Here is a 24,169-nt window from a genome sequence, read left to right as displayed (position 1 = left end):
CGCGGGACTTGTACACGGTTCCTTTGTGGCGAAATTGTCCTCCGAGGTCGATCGCGACGAAGAATAATTGCGACGATCTGGTGTACTTGCACCTCCTTGGTACTTCGGGCGTTCCTCTTGCCACTAGCGTCGGATGTACGTGGTCACGCGCCGGTCAGGAATCTCTCCAGTGTCGGGCGTCAATTGGACGTCGATCTGCAATCATCTCTCTCTGGAAACGTCCTTCGGGCTTTGGTTGGGACGTCGATCTGAAAGCGTCCTTCGGGCTTTGGGCAGTGTTTCGTTTCGGCGTCGTCTGACTGGCTTCGGCGTCGTTGCAGGCGTCAGGGGAGTCGACGGACTCCCTTCTCTATCTTCTTTAGCCCTCCATCCTTATGTAGTCCACGCTTGGCAAAAACAAATCACCGCGTAATCTTCACCAAAATAAGGCGCACACTGGTAACTCTCTATCTGCAAGTCGCTCACAGTACGTAAGGAAACAAAGTTCACGGACACAAAGCAATGATCACGGGAGAGTGTAGCGCGGAGATGCTCTCTCTATGAAATCCGGGTAAAAACTGTGTCTGGAATCATAGTACTGCCTATATATGAGATTCGAATTCTTCCGTTGAAAAGGACGCTCTAGTGGCTTGGCTTCTGTTTCAGAGGGATGGAAATGACCTCTCTCCATTGTCTTGAAACGCGGTCAAGTGCGCGTCGTCGATCCTTGCAGGCTTGGGCTCCAGCTGATTTTCCTGGTCATCCGTGAACATGGGTTCGAACGCCTGCTGCGACTCAAGCCCGGTAGCAACGAAAATAATCTTTCCTAATCTCCGTGTTGGTGCAAATATGTCATGTTCTAAGCGGCGGCTGTCACTCAAGAAAAACTCGTCCCCAAATCCCGACGTCTGGCTCGGATACAAGTTTATTCACAAAATAAATCAAACCTCACACTTTCATGTTTGTGCATAAAATGAATCAATAAACAAAAAATAATTTATATCGAACTGCGTTTCACATGTCACTAGATACCGTGATACATTAACCCAAGTGCATGAATTTGCTTAGTAAATTACAAAAACGTACGCGCACAAATATAACAAGGGTTTTACCCATAGCATAGTTACTAAGGCTTCTAATCAAGGTGTCTCAGGTTCAATTTCCTGTGGGGGCATATTGCACAGTTATTCAGGATGCGATTTGATTGGGGGGGGGGTGATTTCCCCACTTTGCCTTGAACCATTCCCTTCTCTGGTTATGAGTGACACATCCCAGCCAAATATATTTATCTCCAACCCACAGGATACGTAAACTATGTGTATTTTAATACACCATACTTATAGAGTTTCAGTTCAGATTAGTTGATTTTAGAACTCGCTAGGGGGCGGATTTATATGCACTAAAGAAGGGCAAGATATGCACTTAAAATATGCACTAAAAGTTTCGAAACAACCTAATTTAAGGTTCTGTACGACTTACATGCAAAGTAAATGTATCAGTAACTCACTGAACGCAATTTTAGAAATGAAAGTGTGATAAGTTATGCTAGTTAGGATCACAAGGTTACAAAAGTATTTAGTTTCATGTAACAAAATTATTATATATATTACACGCATTCCTTTGTCTGTAGGTTCACTCTAAAAACTGCAATATTGAAATTATAATAATATACGTATCTTGTTGGAAACACTATGCTCTTTTCGTTGCATTAATCAATATCTTATTATTTTACATTAGCATTTCAATACACTAGACGTTATTTATCTATGTTTTAGGTAGCAGACTCTTGCGATTGTCAGAAAGTAAGTCTTTGTATTTTGAAAATGTTCTTTCCACTTCGCAAGATGCACTGGACAGTATTTGTTCGTTTCATTTCTTGTGTTGATATCCTGATGTAAAATGGATTTTTCTGTATTCAGAATTTTCAAATAAACAAATTTCATTTATGGAATGCCCAGGCAAATCCTGCACAGGTTCACACTGCAACACCGAATTCACCCGTCGCAGAAACTGCAAACCTGGGTTTCTGGAAGCTATTGCTAACTGCTTCTCCAATTCAGCTATCTCAACTTCTCCTGGTACTATTTTCATTTGAACGATATCGAAAAGAGATTGGATGGACAATGAAAGAAAAAATTTAATCTTTGTCTGTTCAAAACTGTCAACGAAGTTTTACCACATTTTAAATACTTCGTTTAAGATTCAGATTAACTGCATTTTCATTCAAATTAACAACACAATCATAAATTGCACATGGTACAACTACAGACATACCACAATGGTCTGGATGGCCTAGTGTGGGGATTCAACCTGCAAACACTACGAATGTGAATCCATCACCTTAACCGTCAATTCAAAGGAAGTAATGGTGGATTGATACATTTAACGTGCGGTTCTGGTGGTGATAGAGTTCGCACAGAGATAAATGTATTGTAGACAGATATTGAACTAGACAGCAAACCGTCTGCACTATGAATCTATGGTTCGCACCTACCGTAACACGGGAGTCGAACAAACACTATTTGTCGTGTGAGATTTAATGGAAAATAAATAATGCACAACGATAGACCAAAGAATAAAAAAGCATAATTTTTTAAACATAAATTGTGATGCAGGTTATTTACGAAATATAATTGTGACAATTTTCTTATCAAAACCAGGGACCGTGTTATACGCCTATAAAAACGGCGTTAAAAATATCAATAAGTACACAAATCCTACGAACGCTATCTCAGTTTCTGTAGCACTGTCATCTTTCTCCTTCCAATGACTTTAATAGTAAAATTAGCTTTTCAAATCATTACTACTTTCGTGAAGAAAATCACCCAAAAATCATGTTTAATGATCGCTCACCAAAAAGTTATTGTATTTTTATTATGCCTAATTTAAGAATAAAATATGCTCGTAGCGCATATCTTCATCATCTGACCATCATTCCCTTAGTTTCTACTGTCTTCTTATTTTGTCCTCAAATAATTAGGTTATACAGCAGCATTTTCGCAAAAATTAACATAAGTTTATAAAATTCAGTGTCCAAGCCTACGCAGGAAACAGATGTTTTCTGTTACCAAAAATGAAAGGTCCGTTTGAGCATGGTAAATTTGCACCATTTAAGCTGCCAAAACTACTCTAAATACCTGAAATGTATTACATGTTTAGAGCATACTTGACAATAAACAACACTGCCGGCAGTGGTAAATGCATCGTTAGCATCTACCCACTATTGGAGCAATATGCTGTTACTTTTTCTCTCCTGCATTTATTGTCACTTCTGCAGCTCACAAACACACACACACACTAACAGATTTATCAATATGTCACATTAACAGATAATCCTCAGTGTTGTGAATCCATCACCAACGCGAGCCCAGTGTTGTTCCTGGAATTTGGAAATGTGACTCACATCTCTGAAAGGTCATTGGTTGATGAAAAGGTTGGTTTTCTCTATCTTCGCAACCAGACCGCCTGCAACGCTATGAGATGAGTTCTGGAATGTTCTTGACCCAACTAGTGCTCATGACCAGACAGAAGTAGGCTATTTTTTAATGCTGACACAAAGACCGGGGAAAATGAAGCAGACAAGCTTGAAACGAGCAATTACATGAAAATTACTCCCAATATATGCAAATTATATGCACGTTAAGCTAAAATATGCACTAACGTCCCAAATATGCATTTATACTTTACCAGAGTAATCCACATCAAGTGAAATTTATAAATCCGTTGAGAGCATATGAATTTTCCTTAAGGAAAAAAACATGCAAATATGCAAAAATTAGCCCCCTACGGCCATAACTAGTAGAAGCGGTAAGGGGAGCAGTTGCCCACAAATGTTTGTCCCCTTACTATGTCCTTAAACTGATCTAAGCCTTGTCTACCAAGAGAAAGTAAACTGTCCTTGCCCCCCCCCCCCAACCCAAGTCTTGGCACCGAATCACCGCTACTGCCCATAACTACAATATATACAGTATACAAATACACGTTATATCGTTAAGCATTTTTTTTGTAGATAGAATGCTGTTCATTAAACGATGGCAACACGCTTTTCTTTTCTTTCTGAGTTCCAAACTAGGCGGTATTGGACTTTCAAGAATATAAACTTTGTTTTTTGTTTAACACTAAGTTTCTTAATGTTTAAATAAGCAATATTCAAATTAAATTAATTTAAAACATGGTATTAATGTTAACTAATATAATTGATTGATTTGTTGTTTTAAGCCCACTTTATGCACAGAGAGGCTAATCGGGACTGGACCTACAGTTTAAAGTGGGATCCGAAGCACTATGTTCCTTCACCGGGTATCGAAACCGGTACCCCTTGATTACAAGGCGACGACGCTACCACTGCAGCACCGGGAAGGCCCTTAACTAATATAAATTATTACTCTTATCATACGCACGCTAGCACTGAAAATACTTTTTTATTCGAATCTCTACTTAATTTTCTTAGGGCTTGATGTTAAAACGTAACTTAGAATGGTGTATTTGTGTTCCATTTGATATCAAAATTAGATTTTAAGCAATTAAAGTCCATTTATAAGAATACATAAAATTCAGGTAAAAGGGATATTGCGTGCGAGGTTTAAATAGATGGGAACCTATTATTAAATAGTTTCCTGGGGCTATATGGAAACGTCTGTAAACTTTTTAAGATAGCAATCCATCTCTGATAAAATCACAAATCGTACCCTAGTTCAGATACCACTTGAAATTTTCAGTCCATTCCCGATTATCATATCTGTGCATCAAGCAGTTTTGATGTTACTTAACTATGTACTCACTGAGATGTGTATTTCTAGCAGCATAGCACTCAAGAGATTCGATGTTTGGATAATCGATAATATCGATGCTGCACACGGGCTCATAGTACAGAGATACTTTGCATGGAATTCGGCATGCACCCTCGTACATCAATTCCACACCTGAAACAAAAAGAAAAAAATACATTATACTTCACGTCGTAAGGCATTTACTGAAGACAGAATTCCAATGGCAATTTGAACACTGATTTTCCTGAAGCAAAAAAAATAGTAGATATATTTATATGCTGTTGCGATTCACTAGGAAAGTGATTGTGTCCTAATAAAAAGAGACGTAAAGAAATTAAAGAGTGAAAAGTACAATCCAATGCCAGTAAACAAGTTCACTTTACAAGACTTTTCACATGTACAGGGCGTTTTAATTGAAAACGGGACTTTTATTTCCCACGTTGATTATGTCTAAGTAAATCTTGCGAACAACTTGTTAATTTATTTCAATTTTGGTATTCTGCATATTAGGGATGACTGACTTACTTACTTGGCTTAATTCATGTTGCTCCTTTTGGATCATAGGGCATATGTAAAACTTCTCTATCTGGTCCTGTTGACTGCCAGCTTCTTAATTTCATTCCATGATTTTCCTATTTTGAAGGCTTCTTCTTCAATTGATTTTTTTCCAGGTCTTCCTAGGTCGGCCACGTCTTCGGTTTCCCTGAGGATTCCAGCCTAATGCAGAATTCTCTATGGATCCAGCAGGTTTTCGAAGAGTATGTCCAATCCATTTCCACTTCCTTTTCTTTTATCTGGATGTCAATTGGTTGTTGGTTGGTGACTTCCCATAGGTCTTCATTCGTTATTATGTCAGGCCATTTTATATTTATTCTCCGCCGTAGGCTTCTATTAACAAACGTTTACAGCCTGTGTATAATCTGCTGGATCACTCTCCATGTCTCGCAAGAATAAAGCAGGACTGACTTAACGTTCGTATTGAAAATGCGGATTTTTGTATTTCTGGAGATATTCTTAATTTTTCCATATTGGGTATAGTTGTAAAAAAGTTCCATTTGCTTTTTTAACTCGACTTTAGACATCATTATCTGCTCCACTATTTTTGGTGACTACACTTCCCAGGTATACAAATGAGTCGACCTGATCTATCTCAATCTTGTAGAGTTTCTGCCCTTATTTATTTTTGTTATTAACCCTAATCTCCTTTGTTTTATTTAGATAGAAGAGTAATCCAGCTCTTCTTGCTTCCTCTTCACGTTGTTTTAGTTTTGTATCCATGTCTTTGAATTTTTGGTCTAGGAGGCAAACATCGTCAGCAAATTCCAAGTCCTCTAACCTATCAGCTATACCTCATTGGATACCTCTTTTCCTTCCTTCTGTCACTCTTCTCATCACTCTATCGAAAACCAATAAAAATATGGTTGGCGAGAGAATGCAACCTTGTCGTACTCCAGAGTGTACTTCTATATGCTCTGTAAGTTTGCTTTCGTGTATAACCCGACATTTGAAGCCATCATACATGTCTTTGATAAGTGTCAGAATCTTCCTTGAGATACCATGTTGTTCTAGTGATTTCCACATAAACTCTCTCCTTAATGAGTCGAATGCCTTTTCAAAATCAATAAATGTCAGGTAAAGGGTATTCTGCCACTGTGCATTCTGTTCAAGGATAATTTTAAGGTATTAATAAGGTCTTCACAACTACGATGTTGGCGAAAACCAGCCTGTTCCTTGCGGAGACGAATCTCCACTACGTTCTTCATTCTATTTAAAATTATCCAGGAAAGTACCTTGCTTGGTATACTTAAAGAGTGTTATTCCTCTCCAATTATTACAGTTGGTGGTGTCTGCTTTGTTCGGTATTTTAACAATTAACCCTTCTTTCCATTCTGTTGGGACTTTTCCTTCCTCCCATATTTTTTTCTAAAATGGATGTATCACGTCAATGGTGGTTCCAATATCTGCTTTAAGGATTTCAGGAATAATACTATCTATTCCCGGCGCTTTGCCGTTTTTTAGTTGTTTGAGTGCTGTTCTCACTTCGACACGTGATGGTGGGTGTAGGCTTATCCTTGGGTCTTAAATATGTCTTCCCTTGCAATTTCTTCTTGCTCTTCTAGTACAGCCTGCTTATTTAGGATTTCTGAAAAATGTTCCTTTCATATTTCAAATTGCTGTTCTTGTGTGGATAAAATTTTTCCCTGTTTATTTCTTACGGATTTACTCTTTGTAAATAATTTCCCTGACAATTTCTTGGTAATATTTTACAGTTCTTTTAGATCGCCTCTTTATTCTGCTTCTGCAGCTACCTGTGCTTGATTATCTACCCAGTTTCTTTTGTCTCTTCTAACACCTTTTTTCACTCTGTTATATATTTCTGCATATTATGCATGTGCTACTTATTGCCTTCTGCTGACGCGTTCTGCTTTGATTTATTTTATTCTTGCTTGTTTTCTAGCTTCTATTTCCTCCCATGTATTTTCTGACATTCATTATTTCTGTTGATAATTCCTAAATCCAAGCCCCTTTTTACTAGTTTCGAGATATCCATATCGAATAGCGTTCCAAGTTCCTTCAATATCTCTAGCTATTGCTGTTTCATCTGTGAAAGTGGAGAGTACTTGAAAGCGGTTTCTTAATTCTAGCTTAAATTCTTGTAGTTTACTTTTATCATGTAGTTTCTGTATGTCAAACTTTTTCTTCCTTGTTTCAAACTTTTTGACAGCTGATGTTATCTTAAATTTAGAGTATACAACTACAAGGTGGTGGTCACTGCCAATATCTGCCCCCCCTTTATTCCTTACATTTAATAAGGATCTTCTGATTTTTTTACTGACAGCAATATGATCAATTTGATTTTCTGTGGTATGATCTTGGGACACCCTTGTAACCTTGTGGCATATTTTATGTATAAAAAAGTTCCTCCAATTACTAAAGCATGGTTTGCACAAAATTTTTTAAACATCTCTTCATTTTCATCTATATCTCCTAATCCAAACCTTCCCATCCTTCATTATTTGATCCTACTTTTGCATTCACATCCCCCATCCTATAACAACATCTATTTTCTTCACGTTCTGTATAACTGTATTACGTTCTTGGTCAAATTCTTCTTTCTTATCCATCTCTGATATTTTTTGTTGGTGCATAACATTGGATTATTGTCACATTTCTAATTCTCGTTCTGAAACGTACAACCATTACTCTCTCTGGGATAGGCTTCCAATTCATAAGGCTTTTCTTCGCATTTCTACTAAGAAGTAATCCTACACCATTCCTATGCTCAGCATTGTCTACAGTTGTCCCAGACTAAAGCAATGTGATTCCATCATGTGTCACCATCTCTCCAAAGTCTGTCCACTTTATTTCACTCATGCCAAGAATATCTAACTTATACTTCTCCATTTCTCTTGCTACTTGTCTCAGTTTACTGCTTTTCCTCAGGGTTCTAACATTCCAGAAGCCTATTTTGGTTTTCCTCTTCACGCCAGAGGTTATCAACTTAAGGTCCGTCCGGTTTTGTTTCACTTCAGATTCTGTAATAAGTAAATTTAAGGTGTGCGGGTTATTATCCCACAGCACCCGATCTTGGTGATACGGCTGCTCTTTAAGCTCCAAGCATGCTGATTTTCTGCTAGAGTTATCTCCCTTAGCCTTAGAAAATCCTTCTTCACCACAAGGCAGTGGTTCTCTCTTCATTACTAGCAAGAGAGCGGGTTACCTCTTCCGCCATCTGCGCCGTACTGAAGGACTCCTTCTCCGCCAAACCTGCCGTTGAGGACTTCACCGTAACCCTGCCAAGGGGCCCTTACAAGGTACTACCATCCGGACCCAGATGGACCAAGGTTTTTTAAAGAGGTATTACTCCTCTAGGTTCCTCCGCCTCCTCAGCCGTTGAGATGACCATCCATCTTCTTCCACCTTTGGAGACGTTGACCAGTAGGTTGCTTCTTAGTCTGACTCCTCCTCATTAGCCTGCCCAGCATGGGAGACCTTACCAGTAGCTATGCTACCGCCGGTATAGCCTAGAGAATCATCAGAGCACGCAAGGCCTACCACCAACTACAAGGTCATGCAACCACGAGGTGGTGATATTAGGGATGAATGATTAATATATGCATTTGATGATGGGACAAACAATGAAAAGGGCCATGCCTACAGACCAGAAAGTTTATGCTGGTACAATTCCCGCCACTGAGTAAAGTGTTGTCTGGAGCATGTTGCCAAACGTATTTGCTGCAAACGTGGTAACTGCACGTGCTGTTACAAGGAACCTGCGAAAGGGCAAACAATCAACATCGATTAGTTACTCAAACCCTTAGAGGGTAAATTCTTTCCTTTCGCCATTTGAAATACCTGCTCCATGCGTGTTGGCAATCAAATGTTGAAATTCCTCTCATAAAGGGAACGTCTTGCTGGCCAAGCACATGCTGCCTCAAGCGCTCTTCTCAGTAGGCAAAAGCACTCACGTGATAACTGGCAAAGTTTTCCAGCCAATGACAGAGCCGCCATTGGCGGAAACTGTACCAGGATAAACATTCTGCTCTGTAGGCATGGCCCTGTTCATTGTATGTCCCATCATCCAACGCACCATGCTCCGAACCAGTGATCGCTGCGCTATAGGCTGACCAGTCCTCCGGCGACTCTCAAATATTTACAACTCATTTATTGACACCATGTATTTATTCTTCCTTAAGACTCGGCTGGACCTTTGGCCGACTGCTGTTTTCGAATTTATCTCTTCTTTCAAAACTGCTTATATTCAAATCTGAAAAGTTACATATGCTTAGAATTCCTTACAACACATTCACGTGAATCATCATGTGGCGTACTTTTGGTGTTGCCTAGATATTCTCAATAGTTTCGTGGGTACGTAAGTCTATTAAACTATTGATAATATCTAGAGAACAGCGAAAGCAAACCACATGAATGTGCTAGAAGAAATTCTAAGCACATGTAATTTTTCAGATTTTGGAATATCATACCGGGTTTTCTCAAGGAGAGAAAAATTTGAAATCAGCAGACATGGCGTCGGCCAAAGATCAAGCCGAGCCAAAACAGTTTCAGCCAGAAAAAGAAACATATCTGTATAATCCTATGACTTGCATGCATTACCATTCCTCCGTTCCGCTGCCTCGCAAAGAAGTTCGAAGACGCTGCTGTAGGTTTTGTTGTCCGTGCCACACACCTGCCTCCACACAGTGTACGCCAGTGCGCAGTGGTCGGGCGATGGTTCATCTTCGCAGGTTCCCTGCTTCTTGGACAGCCGATGACCTGTGGAGGAAAATGCAAAATAAACAATATTGTGCCTATTTGAAGGTATTTGGTCAGTAACGCACGAACGCTTTTGATATAGGGGTACAAAGATCTCTCTCTCTCTGGTGGTTGTATATACAATTTCAATCCAATATCATTAGTTACAATAAATCATTCAAAACCTTTATATCATCAGTTACTGCTTTCATTGTTTGGTGTATTGTTTCAAATACTTAGAGTCCCAAGCACTCTTTCAGCGGAATAACTTATTTTATGTAATACCATTAGCTTTGATTGAACATTCAGGAATATCTATCACTATCACATACCGTGTTACTCAATTTGTGGCTGCTACTAAATTGGAACCACTTTTACAATGTATAAAATGTATAATCGAGAAATTCTATGAAATATGTGAAACCAAATTACCATTGGAGATGAATCCCAATAACAGAGGAATTAGCTGCTTTAGTGCGAGCGGTCCAGAGTTGATCCCAGATGTGGATATTAAGAAAAACGCCTCCATGGTGAAGAGGTCAGCGTAGAGCACTGTGACGCGAAGAGTCCCGTACCCTAAATCTAAGGCATAGAAGTTTGTGTTTGTTGCGATTACAAAAGCTAAAAAATAATAAACTGATACGTTACAAATGGTTATGAAGAATCAGACATCCAGTTTTCCAAAGTTAGGGCTCAAATCAAGAATCCTCTTTGTGCTTTGAATTGCTGTTTTAAGTCCACTTTATGCACAGTAAGGCTAATCGGGACTGGACCTACAGTTTAAAGTGGAATCCGAACCACTTGTGCCTCCACCGGGTATCGAACCCGGGACCCCTTGATTACAAGGCAAATACGCTACCACTGCGCCATGGGGGAGGCCCGAATCCTCTTTGTAAATTGTACTTGTTGTTTCTCAGTAGCATTCAAATGAAAAATTGAGATTTACAGAAAATAATTTAAAGAAATGATTATCAGGATCAATCACCGGTGACAGCTGCAAAATGCCGGTCTTAATCTTGCATCCTGAGGACAACTTGCGAAGCTACTTGGAAGTAATGTAAGTGGATTGCAGCCTAGAAAGTCAGATGGGATCACGATCACACCGCTTGGTATAGGCTACATAGTTAAATTCAAGCACTGAAGACTAATTTTTTTTAAGCCGCTTTTATATCTCTTCAAATTAATCGTTTCGCCGAGGATGAAGAATTATTGAAAGAGAGACACCGGCAAAGATGTAGGCTCAGGTCGGGTCTTGATTGTAGATTCTTCGATGGTACTTACCTATAACAGCCTCGGCGTAGCAGTCCAGTGCCAGAGGATTGTGGAAAGTCTTCCCGTTGGAAGCACAAACAGGGTCCCACGTCGTGTTCTTCGCTGCCTTAATACACGCAGTCTCCACTTCAGCGGCAGATGTGCCCACGAGGTAGAAACCTTTGACAGAAGAGAAACGTCACTCTCAATTACCAATCTGCTTTTGTCAAGATTGACAGGAAGCTACAACAATCTGTGGTTAAGAAAGTTTGGTGGTTACAGACAACGATCATGTCTTCATTGTGTCTATCGACCACAGCTCCCTGGATTTTTCTGTTTTTTTTTTTTTTTCAGCGGACCAAGATCAAAAATGAAGGTAAATGTTTGATATTGTCGCGATTGCTGTATTAAGACCATGAAAATTGAATGTACAATGTAATACCCGGAAACGTAAAATCGGGGTTTCACTGTATTTAGTCGACTCTCTAGATGAGTACGTCGAGAGATCACGATCTCGTCACACTCAGTCCCAAGTTCGAGTCCTAGCGTAGGCTAAGGTGTTCCTTCTATTTCAACTAATCACCACTTATTCTCTTCGTCGCGATAAGCCAAAAGGGCGGAGAAGCAACTGTAAATAAGAAAAGTATGAATACAGATCACTATTTAGTCATTTATCTCATACATGGAGGAAGATACTATATTCACACGTGTACAATAAGCATTTATTCCCCTATAGAGTATGGTAACTTTGAACTTTGAATTTTGCACCCGTCACATTATACGGGGTCCAGCCCCTTATCGTTACACATAACAACTCTAACGTTGCAAAACTAAAATCATAAAATATTAAAATCTTCTGACTTGCGTTAAAAGCTGAGGCTGTAAAGGAGCACTCAGCACAAATAACGACAAAACACAGGACAACACAAACAAAATTATACTGGCCATGAGGCCAGTCGCCAGAGCCTCGTTAGTCTGCAGTCCAGTGTGTACTACGTGGAAGTGAGGTTGACTTTTGGGCGCCTACGTGGAAGGTACCCCTGACACCCCTATTGAGTATGGTAAATAGTAGATGACACGTCTGTAGAAAAACACAAAGAAATCATATTGTAAGAAGATGTAAGCAAAAATTCATAAAGTAGCTCGCGATAAGAACCCTAGATATGTCTATCAGTTAAAATTAGGATCTCTAGAAAGACGTGATCGGAATAATGAAATACATTATTCCAAAAATACCGGAGGAAGTTTGGAAGAAGGCAATTGGCTAATAAGGATATCCACATAACCAACTAAGTCGCCTTCTGTAATAAAATATCAGCTTGTTCTTCCTGAACCGTGAGAATGAAATGTTTCCCAGTTATTAACAGACCAGGACATTGTCGGGGCAGCCAAACATCACCATAAAGTTTTCGATCCCAATCTAGTTCTGCAACAATGCTTATTGTGACGCATGAATTACGCAATGACTCACAGCTTGCGAATTAAAGCTTTGTTTTCGCGAAACCACTCATGGTTGAATTCACGTTTGAGCAAATTATAAAATGGTACGTGTAAGTGTTCACAGAAGGAGCAGGGATGCCACGCAATGTGCGAATTAACAGGAGGGACGCCGGGGATTTCCTCCCACAAAAAATATTAACCCCGGCCATGGAAAATTACTTTTATCCCTGCCAGGGATGTTTTCATCCCCCTCAAAGAAAATGGAACTGAAAGCATGTAGTACATGCTTAACTATGTAACAAACACAATGGAAAAATCATTCATGTTCTTTAATGATTCAGTCATCAGAGATTTCCCTGCCGAAGTTGATTAAAGGAGGACACCATTCTGAAACGGACCAACCTTACCGAACCGAGACAACAGCAGGCTGTTTTCCACTTTCATGACATACTGCTGATATTTTACATATATTAAAGTGTTCACAACAAACTTGTAGATAGATGGGTGACATGGACATTAAGTTTGAACTTGGCAATAGACATTTGATCAAGTTTTCGGTGTTACTAGTTCGTTACCTCTTTTTTTGTATAAGTTTGGGTTTTCTTGGAATATATTAGGGCCAGGATTTTTATGGCTTAGCATATATTTTTGGTAAGGGTGATGTGTTCCCCAAACATATAGAAATTCATATTATGAAGAAACTAATTAAGTTAAGGCACTTTTTAAGTTTTAAGGGCATTATTTGGCATATTTGGCCATTTTTGCGTGATATAGCATATTTTGATGGATTTTCGGTCATATTCAGCATATTTTTGCATTTTCAAGAAATATACAGTCATTTTCGAAGTGGATTCGTTCTTAATCCCATGTTTACTCGAGATATTTTTTTTTTGACTGTAGCAAAATCTTTTTTATTTTTATTTGAAAATTTAGAAAATTTATTCATTTGTGCATTGCAACTCAGGGCGCATAAAGTTACTGTAAACTCTTTAAGGAGATCTCATCGCATCATGACATGATGATTCTTCAAAATGCTCTCAAAGAACTTGTTAAGTGGTGTCGTCAGTGCAATTTAGAACTAAACCCTCAGAAATGCTCTTTCCTTACTTATCCCTTAAAAAAGAACAAAGTGGTGTCTACTTATTTTATTGAAAACAATCGAATCCAAAACGTTTCCACCAAAAGGACCTAGGAATTATCATGGATGAAAAACTCACTTTTAATTATCATATTATAGCTACCACTAAAAAAGCCATTCACCTTCTCGGTCTTCTATACAGATTTAGCGAAATTCAAAACCCATCATCTCTTGCTTTATTATTTAAACATTTCATCTCGCCCATCCTTGAATACTGTTCCCCAATTTGGGCAATGGCCTCAAAAATCAATCTCACCAGAATAGATTCTGTTCTCAGTTTTTTTCTTGCAATTGTTCGCCATAGAATACCTTCTTTCCGACATGTATCCAAATCAGACACCATGGCTGCTCTGAATATTCACACTCCATCCTTTCGTCGTGATCTAGCTGACATGACATTTTTATACAAGATAATAAATGGCAAAATCAGAACAGATCTCCTAACCAGTGAATTCACACTTAGGGTACCCCAAAAGCAAACGCGCAACCTGCAACTCTTCCACAACCCAACCACTAGGCTATCCCTTCTACAACGTTCCTTGTTTTACAGGCTCCCAGAAATCTACAACAAACTTCCCCTGAATGTTCCTTCCAGAACGTAATTTTTGTATATCACTGACCAAGAAGATGTAAATCTATTCCATCTTGTTATTGTTTTTATCTTTTGTTACTTTATGTTGTTTCAGTGTAAAATGGCCAAATAAGACTGTATCTGAAACTCTGAGTAAATAAATAAATAAATAAATAAAAATAGTACGCATGTGAAAATATCTCAGCATTTAGATATTGATTTTGAAACATTCCAGTTATAAGGGCATATTTTTCAAATTATAGTGCATATTTTGTAAAATTTTAGGTCATACGAGCATATTCTATTTTGCATATTTTGGTGATTTTTAGGGCATTAAAATCCTAGCCCTGGTTATTACACTAAGTGTTTCTAAATTACATGTATTTATTATCATAAGATTTAATGACCTAGGTTATAATCAATTTTCTAAGGTACTTAGAACCGCAATGCAATAGTTTAGTTTACTGACTGGTAACATATACAAATTTATATCCACCCGATAGAAAAACTACCTCTCGAAATAAAATGACAAATACGTCACTGAGTGAGCATCCCCCTAAAAGCAAAAAGCTTAATTCGCACAGTAATGCCAAGAACAGTGAACATATATGTACGAGAATGTATTCTACATGTAAAGGTGAGACTAAGATGGTGCCTTTAAGGGAAGAATCTTGTGTTGCATTTCGCATAGGGTTTTAAGCGACACAAACATTTTTCATCTAAGCGAAAGGGAGGGGCAAACAACTCGGTGTGAACATCAATAATGATGCTTACTCCGCCTTTCTTTCGAAACTAGGAAGCACAAACAAATATTCTGTGAAATAGTAACGTTGACCCGGGTTCGACTTCCGTCAAGGTCCATGTTTAAGCAGCTCTGGGGATCACTCAGCCTTTAAGCAACGTGGCTCAGTCCTGGGGGAGGGAGAGGTAAAGATGACACGAGCGTGATGCTGATCACATCACCTCCAGTACGACCGAGGTCGAGAACGTACCTGGCCTTACCTCCATCCCCCTTATGTGCCTTCATATATTATGTACAGTGGTTGGACAGTTATGGAAACACCACTGGGTGATAACACATTAAATTGACACACGTTCTCCTCGTGCTTCTATCGGCCAATACCGATAGAGTACAGATTAATATGCCCAAAGTTAATATCGAAATGAACCAATTGGAATGGTGACAGACTGATCTCTTCAGCCGGTGAAATTGCAGACATGTTGAAAGCTGGATATGATTTGTAGTAATGGGCCATCGCTTCTCTACTCAGAGGAAGCAACTGAAAATATTGTCAACAAAATTTATTTTCTTGTTCGCTTGTGCACAAGGGAAGAAGAATTCTAAGAAATCCAAAGCAAAAGGTGAACCAAAAAAAGCCTTTGTGAGCGCAGTCCGTGTCACCATCATGGGAAGACAACCCCAAGACATTTAAGAACAAAGACACGCTCCAGCTACACGTTGCGACAAGGCTTGTTCCGTGCGTGACGCGCACACCTTGTTATGCTTCATCCTGCGTATTGCGTGTACGGGAACACCTTGTCTCCTTGCCTGAGTGGCAATTGTATCGCTCCTTCGCAATCTTTCTGAAATCACTCTCAAAATCCACTCCAGACAGACTGATCACGTGATGGTTGACAGCGAAGAAAGGACAATTTTTAGGGCTCGACGCGTCTAAATTGTTATGTGTTATGCGTTTTTTTAACGACTCGGTACAGTTTTTCTTAGCAATTTTCTTCTTCACAGCAATGAAGAGGTTGACAATGACAGAAATTTCAGAAATATATTCAAACAACCCCTGCTAGTGTTGTCTAACATGATGATACGAGCGTATGCGTTACACACAATCAAATTTCTATATATCCACATTAAGACACTTGTTTCCGTAGATCTTAGGTGAATTCTCAAATTAGTCATTCATTTATTCATTGTTTTCTGACCATGGGCAGGTCTTTCCTTGCAACCTCCACGCTGTTTGATCTTCAGCTCTTCGCTTTGTTGCAGCGTAGGACCAATTTTTTTTTATGTCGTCAATCATTTGGTATCTTCTTCTTACCCGGATTTTCTTTCCCTCAACCATTCCTTCAATAGCATCCCTTAGGATACAGTTTCTTCTCATCCAGTGGCCCAACCGATTTATTTTTCTCTTCATGATTATCTCCAGCATTGATCTAGTTTCCCCAACTCTTTCTAGCACTGTTTCATTTCTAACTTCTCCATTCGTCTTCATAACCATATTTCCAGAGCTTCCAGTCGCTTTTTCTCACTTGTTCTCAGTGTCCATGTTTCCGCACCATTTAGAGCTACACTCTATATGAAGCATTTCCTTAGTATTTTTCTCAGTTCTTTGTTCATAGATCCACAAAAAATATTTTTATTTCTATTGCAGGCTTCCTTCACCATTGCTACTCTCACTTTTATTTCTTGACTGCATTTCATATCACTGCTTTTGATGCATCCAAGATATCTAAAGCTGTGTACTTGATCGATTCTGTCACCTCTGATACTCACTTTTCATATTCACTTTTAAATGATAACATAATAAAATCTTTATTGGCTAGTTTATTAATTCTGAGGAAGTAATTTAAGAAGCAATGAGATTTATCGGCCTCTCAGTAGAGTTGGAAAAATCTGTGAGAAATTAACAGTGAAGTTTCTTCCAGTCTTGAACCCTTGATTCCCGACAAGGATCAAGTTTTAGTTGTTTACCACGTATCCTGAATTCAGGATATTTTGAATAAAGCACTAGTCTAGGATTGAAATTGATATGTCATGACACAAAGTACATGTGTGTGTGCGTATGTACAGGCTCCTTTTCTTGATTTAAGCATTTTAATAATGTCTGGATATGAATACAAATTGTGCAGTTCTAAATTATGTAACTGTCTCTACTCACCTGTCTCCCCATAATTTTTAGGTCGAAATATTTTCCTGTGGATTTTATCTTCAAATACTCTTCATTTATGTTCCTCTTTTGCTATAGTGTAGTATGCTCTAATTTATGAACAAGAGTAGAATGTCTGTAACTTTCTTGTAGAAGACTTAGGTGGGTAGGCCATGTGGTACGAATGGGAGAGGAAATAAGAGTTTACAGGATTCTTGTTGGGAAACCTGATGGTAAGAGACCTGTAGGAAGGCCAAGACGAAGATGGAGGAATGACGTTTAGTTGGACCTAAAGGAAATCAGTAAGGATGGAAAAGATTGGATTGATCTTGCCAGGATAGGGACAGATGAAAGGCTTGTGTTGCTTCAGCCATAAACCTTCGGGTTTAAGAAGGCTTAGAGAGTTAGTTAGTTAGTTACACTATTTAACAAAATCAAAGTGTTCTAAACTGACCATTTAATAGATTTTCCATACTTTTGACATATCCCCGGTTTCTTCTCTTTGAGAATTCACAGCTAAGTGATGTCTCAGCTACAACCATGACTTCACACACTTTGAAGGTTAAAATATGTTAGGGATGTCCATCGCTGTGAATTTCAAATAGACTAAATTCGAAATAACATAGTCTACAAGTTTTCATTGCAAATAACATATTTAAACCCAAGAAGATATCGTAACCGGATTTCCTTCTCTACTATTGTGTAGAACCATCCTGGGTATCCAATACGACCTGAATTTACCTTGGAATGGACAAATCTTAGACCTGGATGATGGCTAAAGAAATCACTATCCATTTGTGCAAATCTTCTTTCAAATCTGTGAATGCTCTAGAAGGAATTCTAAACATATGTAATGTTTCAGATTTCGAATATCATAGTGTATTTTTGAAAGGAGAGCAAAAATCGAAAAAAGCTGCCCTGGCGTCGGCCAGAGGTTCTACGAGCCTTAAAAGGAGCAATATTGTGTAAAGAAATATGAAAATCTTACTATGTGTTTTAGATAATGCTTTCAGTTTATCGTAGATAAAATATTGCCTGCAAATAGAAAGTCACAACTTTATTATTGTTGTTGTGATGAGCCGCGGTAGCTCAGTCATTATGGCGTCTGATCACCATGCGAGAGACTCGGGTTCGATCGCCGGCGGGGGAGAACCGGGATTTTTTCCACCTGTTCAAGCTGCTCCGGCACCCATCCAGCGTCGCATAAAGTGGGTACCTGGAGGAAACTCTCGGGGGTAAAGTCTGTCAGGAGCGTGGTGATGATCACATCAGCCCCACCTTCGGCCGTGATCAAGAAAGTGTGGGGCCCTAACTCTACACCATCTATACGCCTTCATAGCATGCGTGGTGCAAAGCACAGGGGAGCACTTTATCTTTTTTTTACTTTCTTATTATTGTTGTAGCTATTATTTCTTTGATGAGGCATTTTGTATTCATTTGATAAATACTACATGTGGAAACATCAAGAAGGAATTGCTGACAGACATTTAAAAGTATTAGTATCACTATTTAGTCGTTGATATCCGAAACCCAGTGTTGTGGTTTAAATCACCAGCCCCTCTTTTGCAGGGAGGGGTTCACTAGGCTATCATAGGCTATAGCCTAGGGGCCGCAAGTCCATCGGGGCGGCTCAAAAATGAGACGCTGAAGGGGCAGAACTGACAAAAACCATCAACCATTAAAATTCATAAATATTGTGATAATAGCAAAATATCAAACATGGCAAGCCCTTTTACTTGCTTATTTCATGAAAGAAGATAGAACGGAGTTCTCAGAAGTTCTAGTTTGACATCCTTCACATTGAATGCTGATGTCCTGCAAGAAATTGACTTTCAGTCTCTCATTCATCAGTTTGCTGCCATGAAAGCCAGAAGGAAACAGTTTTAGGCGAGTGTTCTCTTGTTAAATCTAAGTGTATCTATTTGTTTCTCTATATCTTATTTTTTCCCTTTTCTCTCTATTTTATTTTCCCTTTCTCTCTTATTATTTCTATCTCTCTGCAGCTTGTGCATGAAGGCCAACTGAGTGCTAATGGGGTGGGATTCAAACCGAAGTGGCCGGGCCCTGTGGCCGAGTGGTTAGCACATCGCGCCGCGACGCCAAGGATCCCGGGTTCCGAATCCCGCTCGGGCTTGGTTGTTTGTGAATGTCCATTCATCAATTTCATCATTTCATCACTCATCCCCATCTTCACAAATTGGCCAAGAGGCACAAAACGCAAAGTAAAATAAACTAAATCAATCAATCAATCAAACCGAAGTGACACGCGACAGGTCACAAGTGCACTTGTCTCTTGGGAACTAACCCTCAGTAATAAATACAACCTTCCAAACCGAAGCGACACGACAAGCTGCACGTGTCGCTCAGTCTGTTGTTCGCGCATGCGCAATGAATGCTTACATATAGCAAGCTTTCAGATTGAAGCGACAAGCGCAGGCGACAAACGACAGGGCACCTTCAACTTATAAGCAAGCATTCACCACGCATGCACAAACAACAGACCGAGGTAACACGATGCACGTCATTAACAAAACGTCCCGAACCTAGCAACACGCAAGTGGCACGTCGCCAGTCGCCAGTCGCCAGTCGCTTCGATCTGAAAGCGGCAAGAGCCGTTTGAAATATTGCATTTTTGAATTAGCAGAAAAATTACCTTCAGAATCGACCTTCAGATTTTTTATATCCAAGGATGGCATTAAACCCATATTAGCTCCTGCACTGGTAGATCCAGTCGCGATTAGCTTATCTCTGCATAAAGTGGACTTAAAACAAACTTTTTTCGAAGTAAATACATTTTTTATTAGTTTTAACTTAGAGAACGTTCTTCGTAATAACCAAGAGAGGAAGTAAAACGAATGTTACTTATAAGTGGCCTAATATTGAGCAAACTGACAAGAAGTCCACCGACTGATAATTTTATCAACTCATTGAAATGTTAGAAACGAGGGCCCAAAACAGTAATTTAATTATATAAAAAGCCTTACCTGCGACAAGAATTAGAGCTGGAATCATAATTTGGCTGCGTGTGGCCTCCACTCCAGTCCTACTGCACAGCTCATCCTCTGGAGCACTGGTGGCCAATCCACAAGCGATGAGGCATCGCCCTTGAGGAGCAGGAAGCGAGATACATCATGAACCCTCGTGTTTCTCTCCGGGTCGCGTTTCAACTGTCACGGAAACATAACATTCCCTCCCCTCCACCTCCCTCCTTAAAAAACCTTTTGAGTTTTGGACTGACACAGATTCCCCCTTCTATTCATTTCACCATAAAACCCACAGTATAATCAGCTTCAGCTAATAATATGTTCTGCTCTCACTGCAACGCTCGTGCACAGGAAAAAATGGCAGTAGAAATTGATGTTGCGGAGTCAGACGAATGTCGACAACTCATGAAATAGCGTGAGATTGTGAGCTGGAAAAACTCTTGGCGTGAAATATGTCGCGAAACACACAGGACAGTAAGAGACGGAGGAAGTGAAGAACGTTGAACTCTAATTGTAATGTACAGAGTAAATAAATGAAAGTAATTGCTCTGCGCTGCTAAAAGAATATGAGTCATTTTGGCGAATCGGCGATCAATGCGTCCAGTTTCTGTCAATGCTTGATGTCTTTGCTTTTCCTTCGATCATAGTTGATACGGGGTCTCGAAGAAGTTTGCATGTGTCACTATGAACCATAAATCCCTTCCCGATTGCATTTTGGCGGAATGGTTAGAACAGCGCGCTACGACACCAGGGATTCCGGGTTCGCATCCCTGTCTGGACATGGGAGTTCTTTGTGAGTGTCCCTTCATTAATTTCATCACTCACCTTCGTCTTCGCGATTAACCAAGAGTGACAGAGAAGCTGAGTAAAATAAACCAAATAAATAAATCCCTTCTGCGAGAAACAAACTGAAACTTTTCTAATTTCTTCTGTTTTTCTCAAGCACTTTGTCTTTTTCGGTGTATTCCATGTTTTTATTTGTCTCTGATTTTATTACCTTCTTTATTGCTTAAACAATATGGTTATGAAAATGAAACAGGATTGGCTGAAATACGGGTCAAATGTATTACTTTGACATAGATTTTTTAGATAGAGTTCTCTGAACTCCTAGTCCGTATACAGAATTGTCATCTTCGTGCGAACTGTCAATATCTCAGTTACTACTAGAACTACAAAGATAAAATTTGGGAGATGAATTACTCATTGGCACGACAATCTGCCCTTCTAGTCAAAATGCAAACAACAAGTCCGACGAATTTGATATGTGGGTGGTAGCAAGCTATTAGAATAAGCAGTTGAATGAAAGGATTATGGAAAGCCCCTCTGTTTGTGCAAATTATATCTCAATTAAAATTGTAAACTCAGTTCCAACTTGTTCTATTTTTGCTGCCTACGTTTATGTTTACTTTCACTTATCTTAATTTTCCCTACTTATTTTCTTATCCTGTTTGCGTTTTCCTTTCTTATTTCAATGTGCATTTATTTCCGCTTACATCGCTTAAATAACACTACCCCGTGGTAAGTACACACAATTTGAAACGTATGCAAATTTTTAGTCCACGAGATTATGCGGTTTCCTTGCTAGCGGAAGTTACAATGGAATTTACCCACAGACAGAGAATGTTTCGTCTTTTAAAAGCATTTCAACAAAACAATTTGAGTTTCTCTAAGTTGGCTTGGCTGACATTTTTAACCGAACCGTAACCCCTTTGTTACCACTTCTTAACCATCTACGGGACCCTTGTTTACACATTTCAAGTAAAAATTGTTATATTATAGTAATTTCATAATCTTATTTATATTTATCTACATCTCTTCTTTCCCTCTTCCTACACAATCTTCTAGAGAATGTTCAGCTTAACTTCGAAATTAAGATAATGGCTACATGATTATTTGTAATTGTCCATTTACTATTATCTAATTGTCATGATGATGATTGAATAATTTTGAGTCGTTTGTGATTTGAAAGGATAGTCTCTAAATTTATTAAGTATCTCCATCCCCCTCCTCTCTCTTTCTTGATTCTATGATAATTTTTCAATTCATACGAGACACCATAAAACCTAGAACGGTGCCATTGCAAAACGAAACTCCGTAGCTTGTGTGTCGTAATGGTTAGCAAAGAAGCTCAACTAGCCCTGGGACAACTAAGAATATCTGTTTTCGGTTGTTGTAGTTCTAGGTTCGAATCCTGGCTAAGATGTGGAAGTGCTACTCTATTTTGTCCCATTACGTACTTCATCTGACCCTCGTCAGGAAAACGACATAAAGTAAGGAAAGTTGAATACATTGGATTCGTTAACAGAATGAACCTCTGTGAATTCAATCAACTATCTTTATTTTTCAAGAAGTCTTAGAACATTTTTTCTGAAATATTGATGATGCCGATACCACGCACCGAAAAATCAATTGATTAGAAACTGGGGATGTCGCGGATCAATTACTGTATTTTTGTTATTTAGTGTCGCTTTACTGCCACTTTTTTCTAGTCGAGACGATGAGGATGAGGATGAGGGATGATTAGATGAAATTGATGAAGGGACCACCGCAAAGAACACCCATGGTCAGGCCGGAACTCGGACCTGTGAATTTCGAAGACCGAAACATCTCGACCTTTAGAAATTTAAATAAGTTGGAATTTACAGTTAATACATATATATCCTGTCCCAATTTTTTGTTTGCTGCAAATTGCAACTGAAAAATCTGTTACTCCCCTTGAGCAGTAAGGTTGAAAAATAGTATTGAGTTCTCCTCAACTTTCAAAGTAGTGGAAATTGGCATTTACCTGTCGGATTGACTGTCCCGCAATACTCTCATTCTATTTCTGTGATTACTTCTAAGAAACCGGACTTTGTCAAGCGAAAATGACAAAATGACAAAAGAAATATTGAAATTTACAAACCGAAGCATAAAAATGCAGAAATGTTTGAAGTCTAGAAACAGTGAAATACCAAAATATAGAAATACTGGAGTGCTGAAATACCAGAATACCAGCGACTATATCGGAACTGTAAATTGGGACGTTCACGGATTGAATTTAAAGGAAGGCTGCATTGATATTTATTTGAGTAGATATTACAGCAGTTCGTAATTGATTCTCATGTTTGTGACAAATCGAAAGGGTTTGAAAGTTTTTGACAGCTTCTAGAATTATACAATTTGTTATGAAATAGTAATACAAATGTTGAGAGAGCTAAAGTATTTAAAAGTAAAATGAAAATATTAATGTTGTAAAACACTCGATTAAATAATTTTAGGGATTAAATACATTTATATAGTAAATTTATGTTGTACACTACATATATAATATTGTATTTTAATATTACTGTAGTGCACTATAAAATAAGAACCTGATTTTTTTTCATATTTATTGTTTGTTTCTTACGTTATATCATTGTTCGGCACATTCTTCTTGATTGTGCCGTTTTTGCTTTCCTCAGGCAATTTTTTTTAATTTTCCCAGCTGTTTATCATCCATGTTGGGAAAGGATGACAGTGTTTTAATAAATGTGTTTAGTTTTTATGAAAAGAGCAGATATCTTACACTATATGTAAGGAAACGTTTAGTCTCTCCTTACAAATTGTGTTGTGTAAGTCTTATACAGGTAACTTTACAAACTTACAGTTATAATCTTTCTCAAGGGGCTCTTTACACTCCTTTTTACTTTAAGATAAGGGTTTTAGATAAGAGGATTGCCATACGTGCATCCAATATTTTTAAGTCATTCAGTCATTGTCTTGAAATGCTATCAAGACATGGAGATGTGCGTTCTGAACATAACATATTATATGTGACGCATTTGCCCCAATGGCCCTCAAGGTTATTTTTCGGAGTCAAAAATTCAGTTTTCAAATAGACTTTCCTTTAAGAATTAAAAGAAGAGGGAACAAACATTTAAAGA

The 24,169-nt window shown here is 38.7% G+C and overlaps 1 protein-coding gene and 1 non-coding gene across 2 annotated transcripts in view; both read right to left on the bottom strand.

The window, feature by feature from the left end:
- The window catches only part of LOC145998821 (serine protease inhibitor dipetalogastin-like), a 41,973-nt gene extending 21,549 nt beyond the window's left edge, over positions 1 to 20,424 (bottom strand). The window contains exons 1-4 of the mRNA XM_083135472.1: positions 20,268 to 20,424; positions 11,283 to 11,432; positions 9,864 to 10,022; positions 4,761 to 4,901 (exon numbers count right to left, since the gene is read on the bottom strand). Of these exons, the coding sequence (XP_082991598.1) occupies positions 4,761 to 4,901; positions 9,864 to 10,022; positions 11,283 to 11,432; positions 20,268 to 20,295 (478 nt within the window). The 5' untranslated portion in view covers positions 20,296 to 20,424. The remainder of the gene's footprint in view (positions 1 to 4,760; positions 4,902 to 9,863; positions 10,023 to 11,282; positions 11,433 to 20,267) is intronic.
- Positions 10,806 to 10,880, bottom strand: TRNAT-UGU (transfer RNA threonine (anticodon UGU)). Its single transcript has one exon. It is a non-coding gene; the product is annotated as a tRNA-Thr (tRNA).
- Positions 20,425 to 24,169: the final 3,745 nt, after the last annotated feature.

This window comes from Lepisma saccharinum, chromosome 14, assembly GCF_977018435.1.
Source record: "Lepisma saccharinum chromosome 14, izLepSacc3.1, whole genome shotgun sequence".
In the NCBI taxonomy this organism is placed as follows: Eukaryota; Metazoa; Arthropoda; class Insecta; order Zygentoma; family Lepismatidae; genus Lepisma; species Lepisma saccharinum.
Note: the sequence above shows the minus strand (reverse complement) of the source record. Positions and strands in the feature narration are given on the sequence as shown.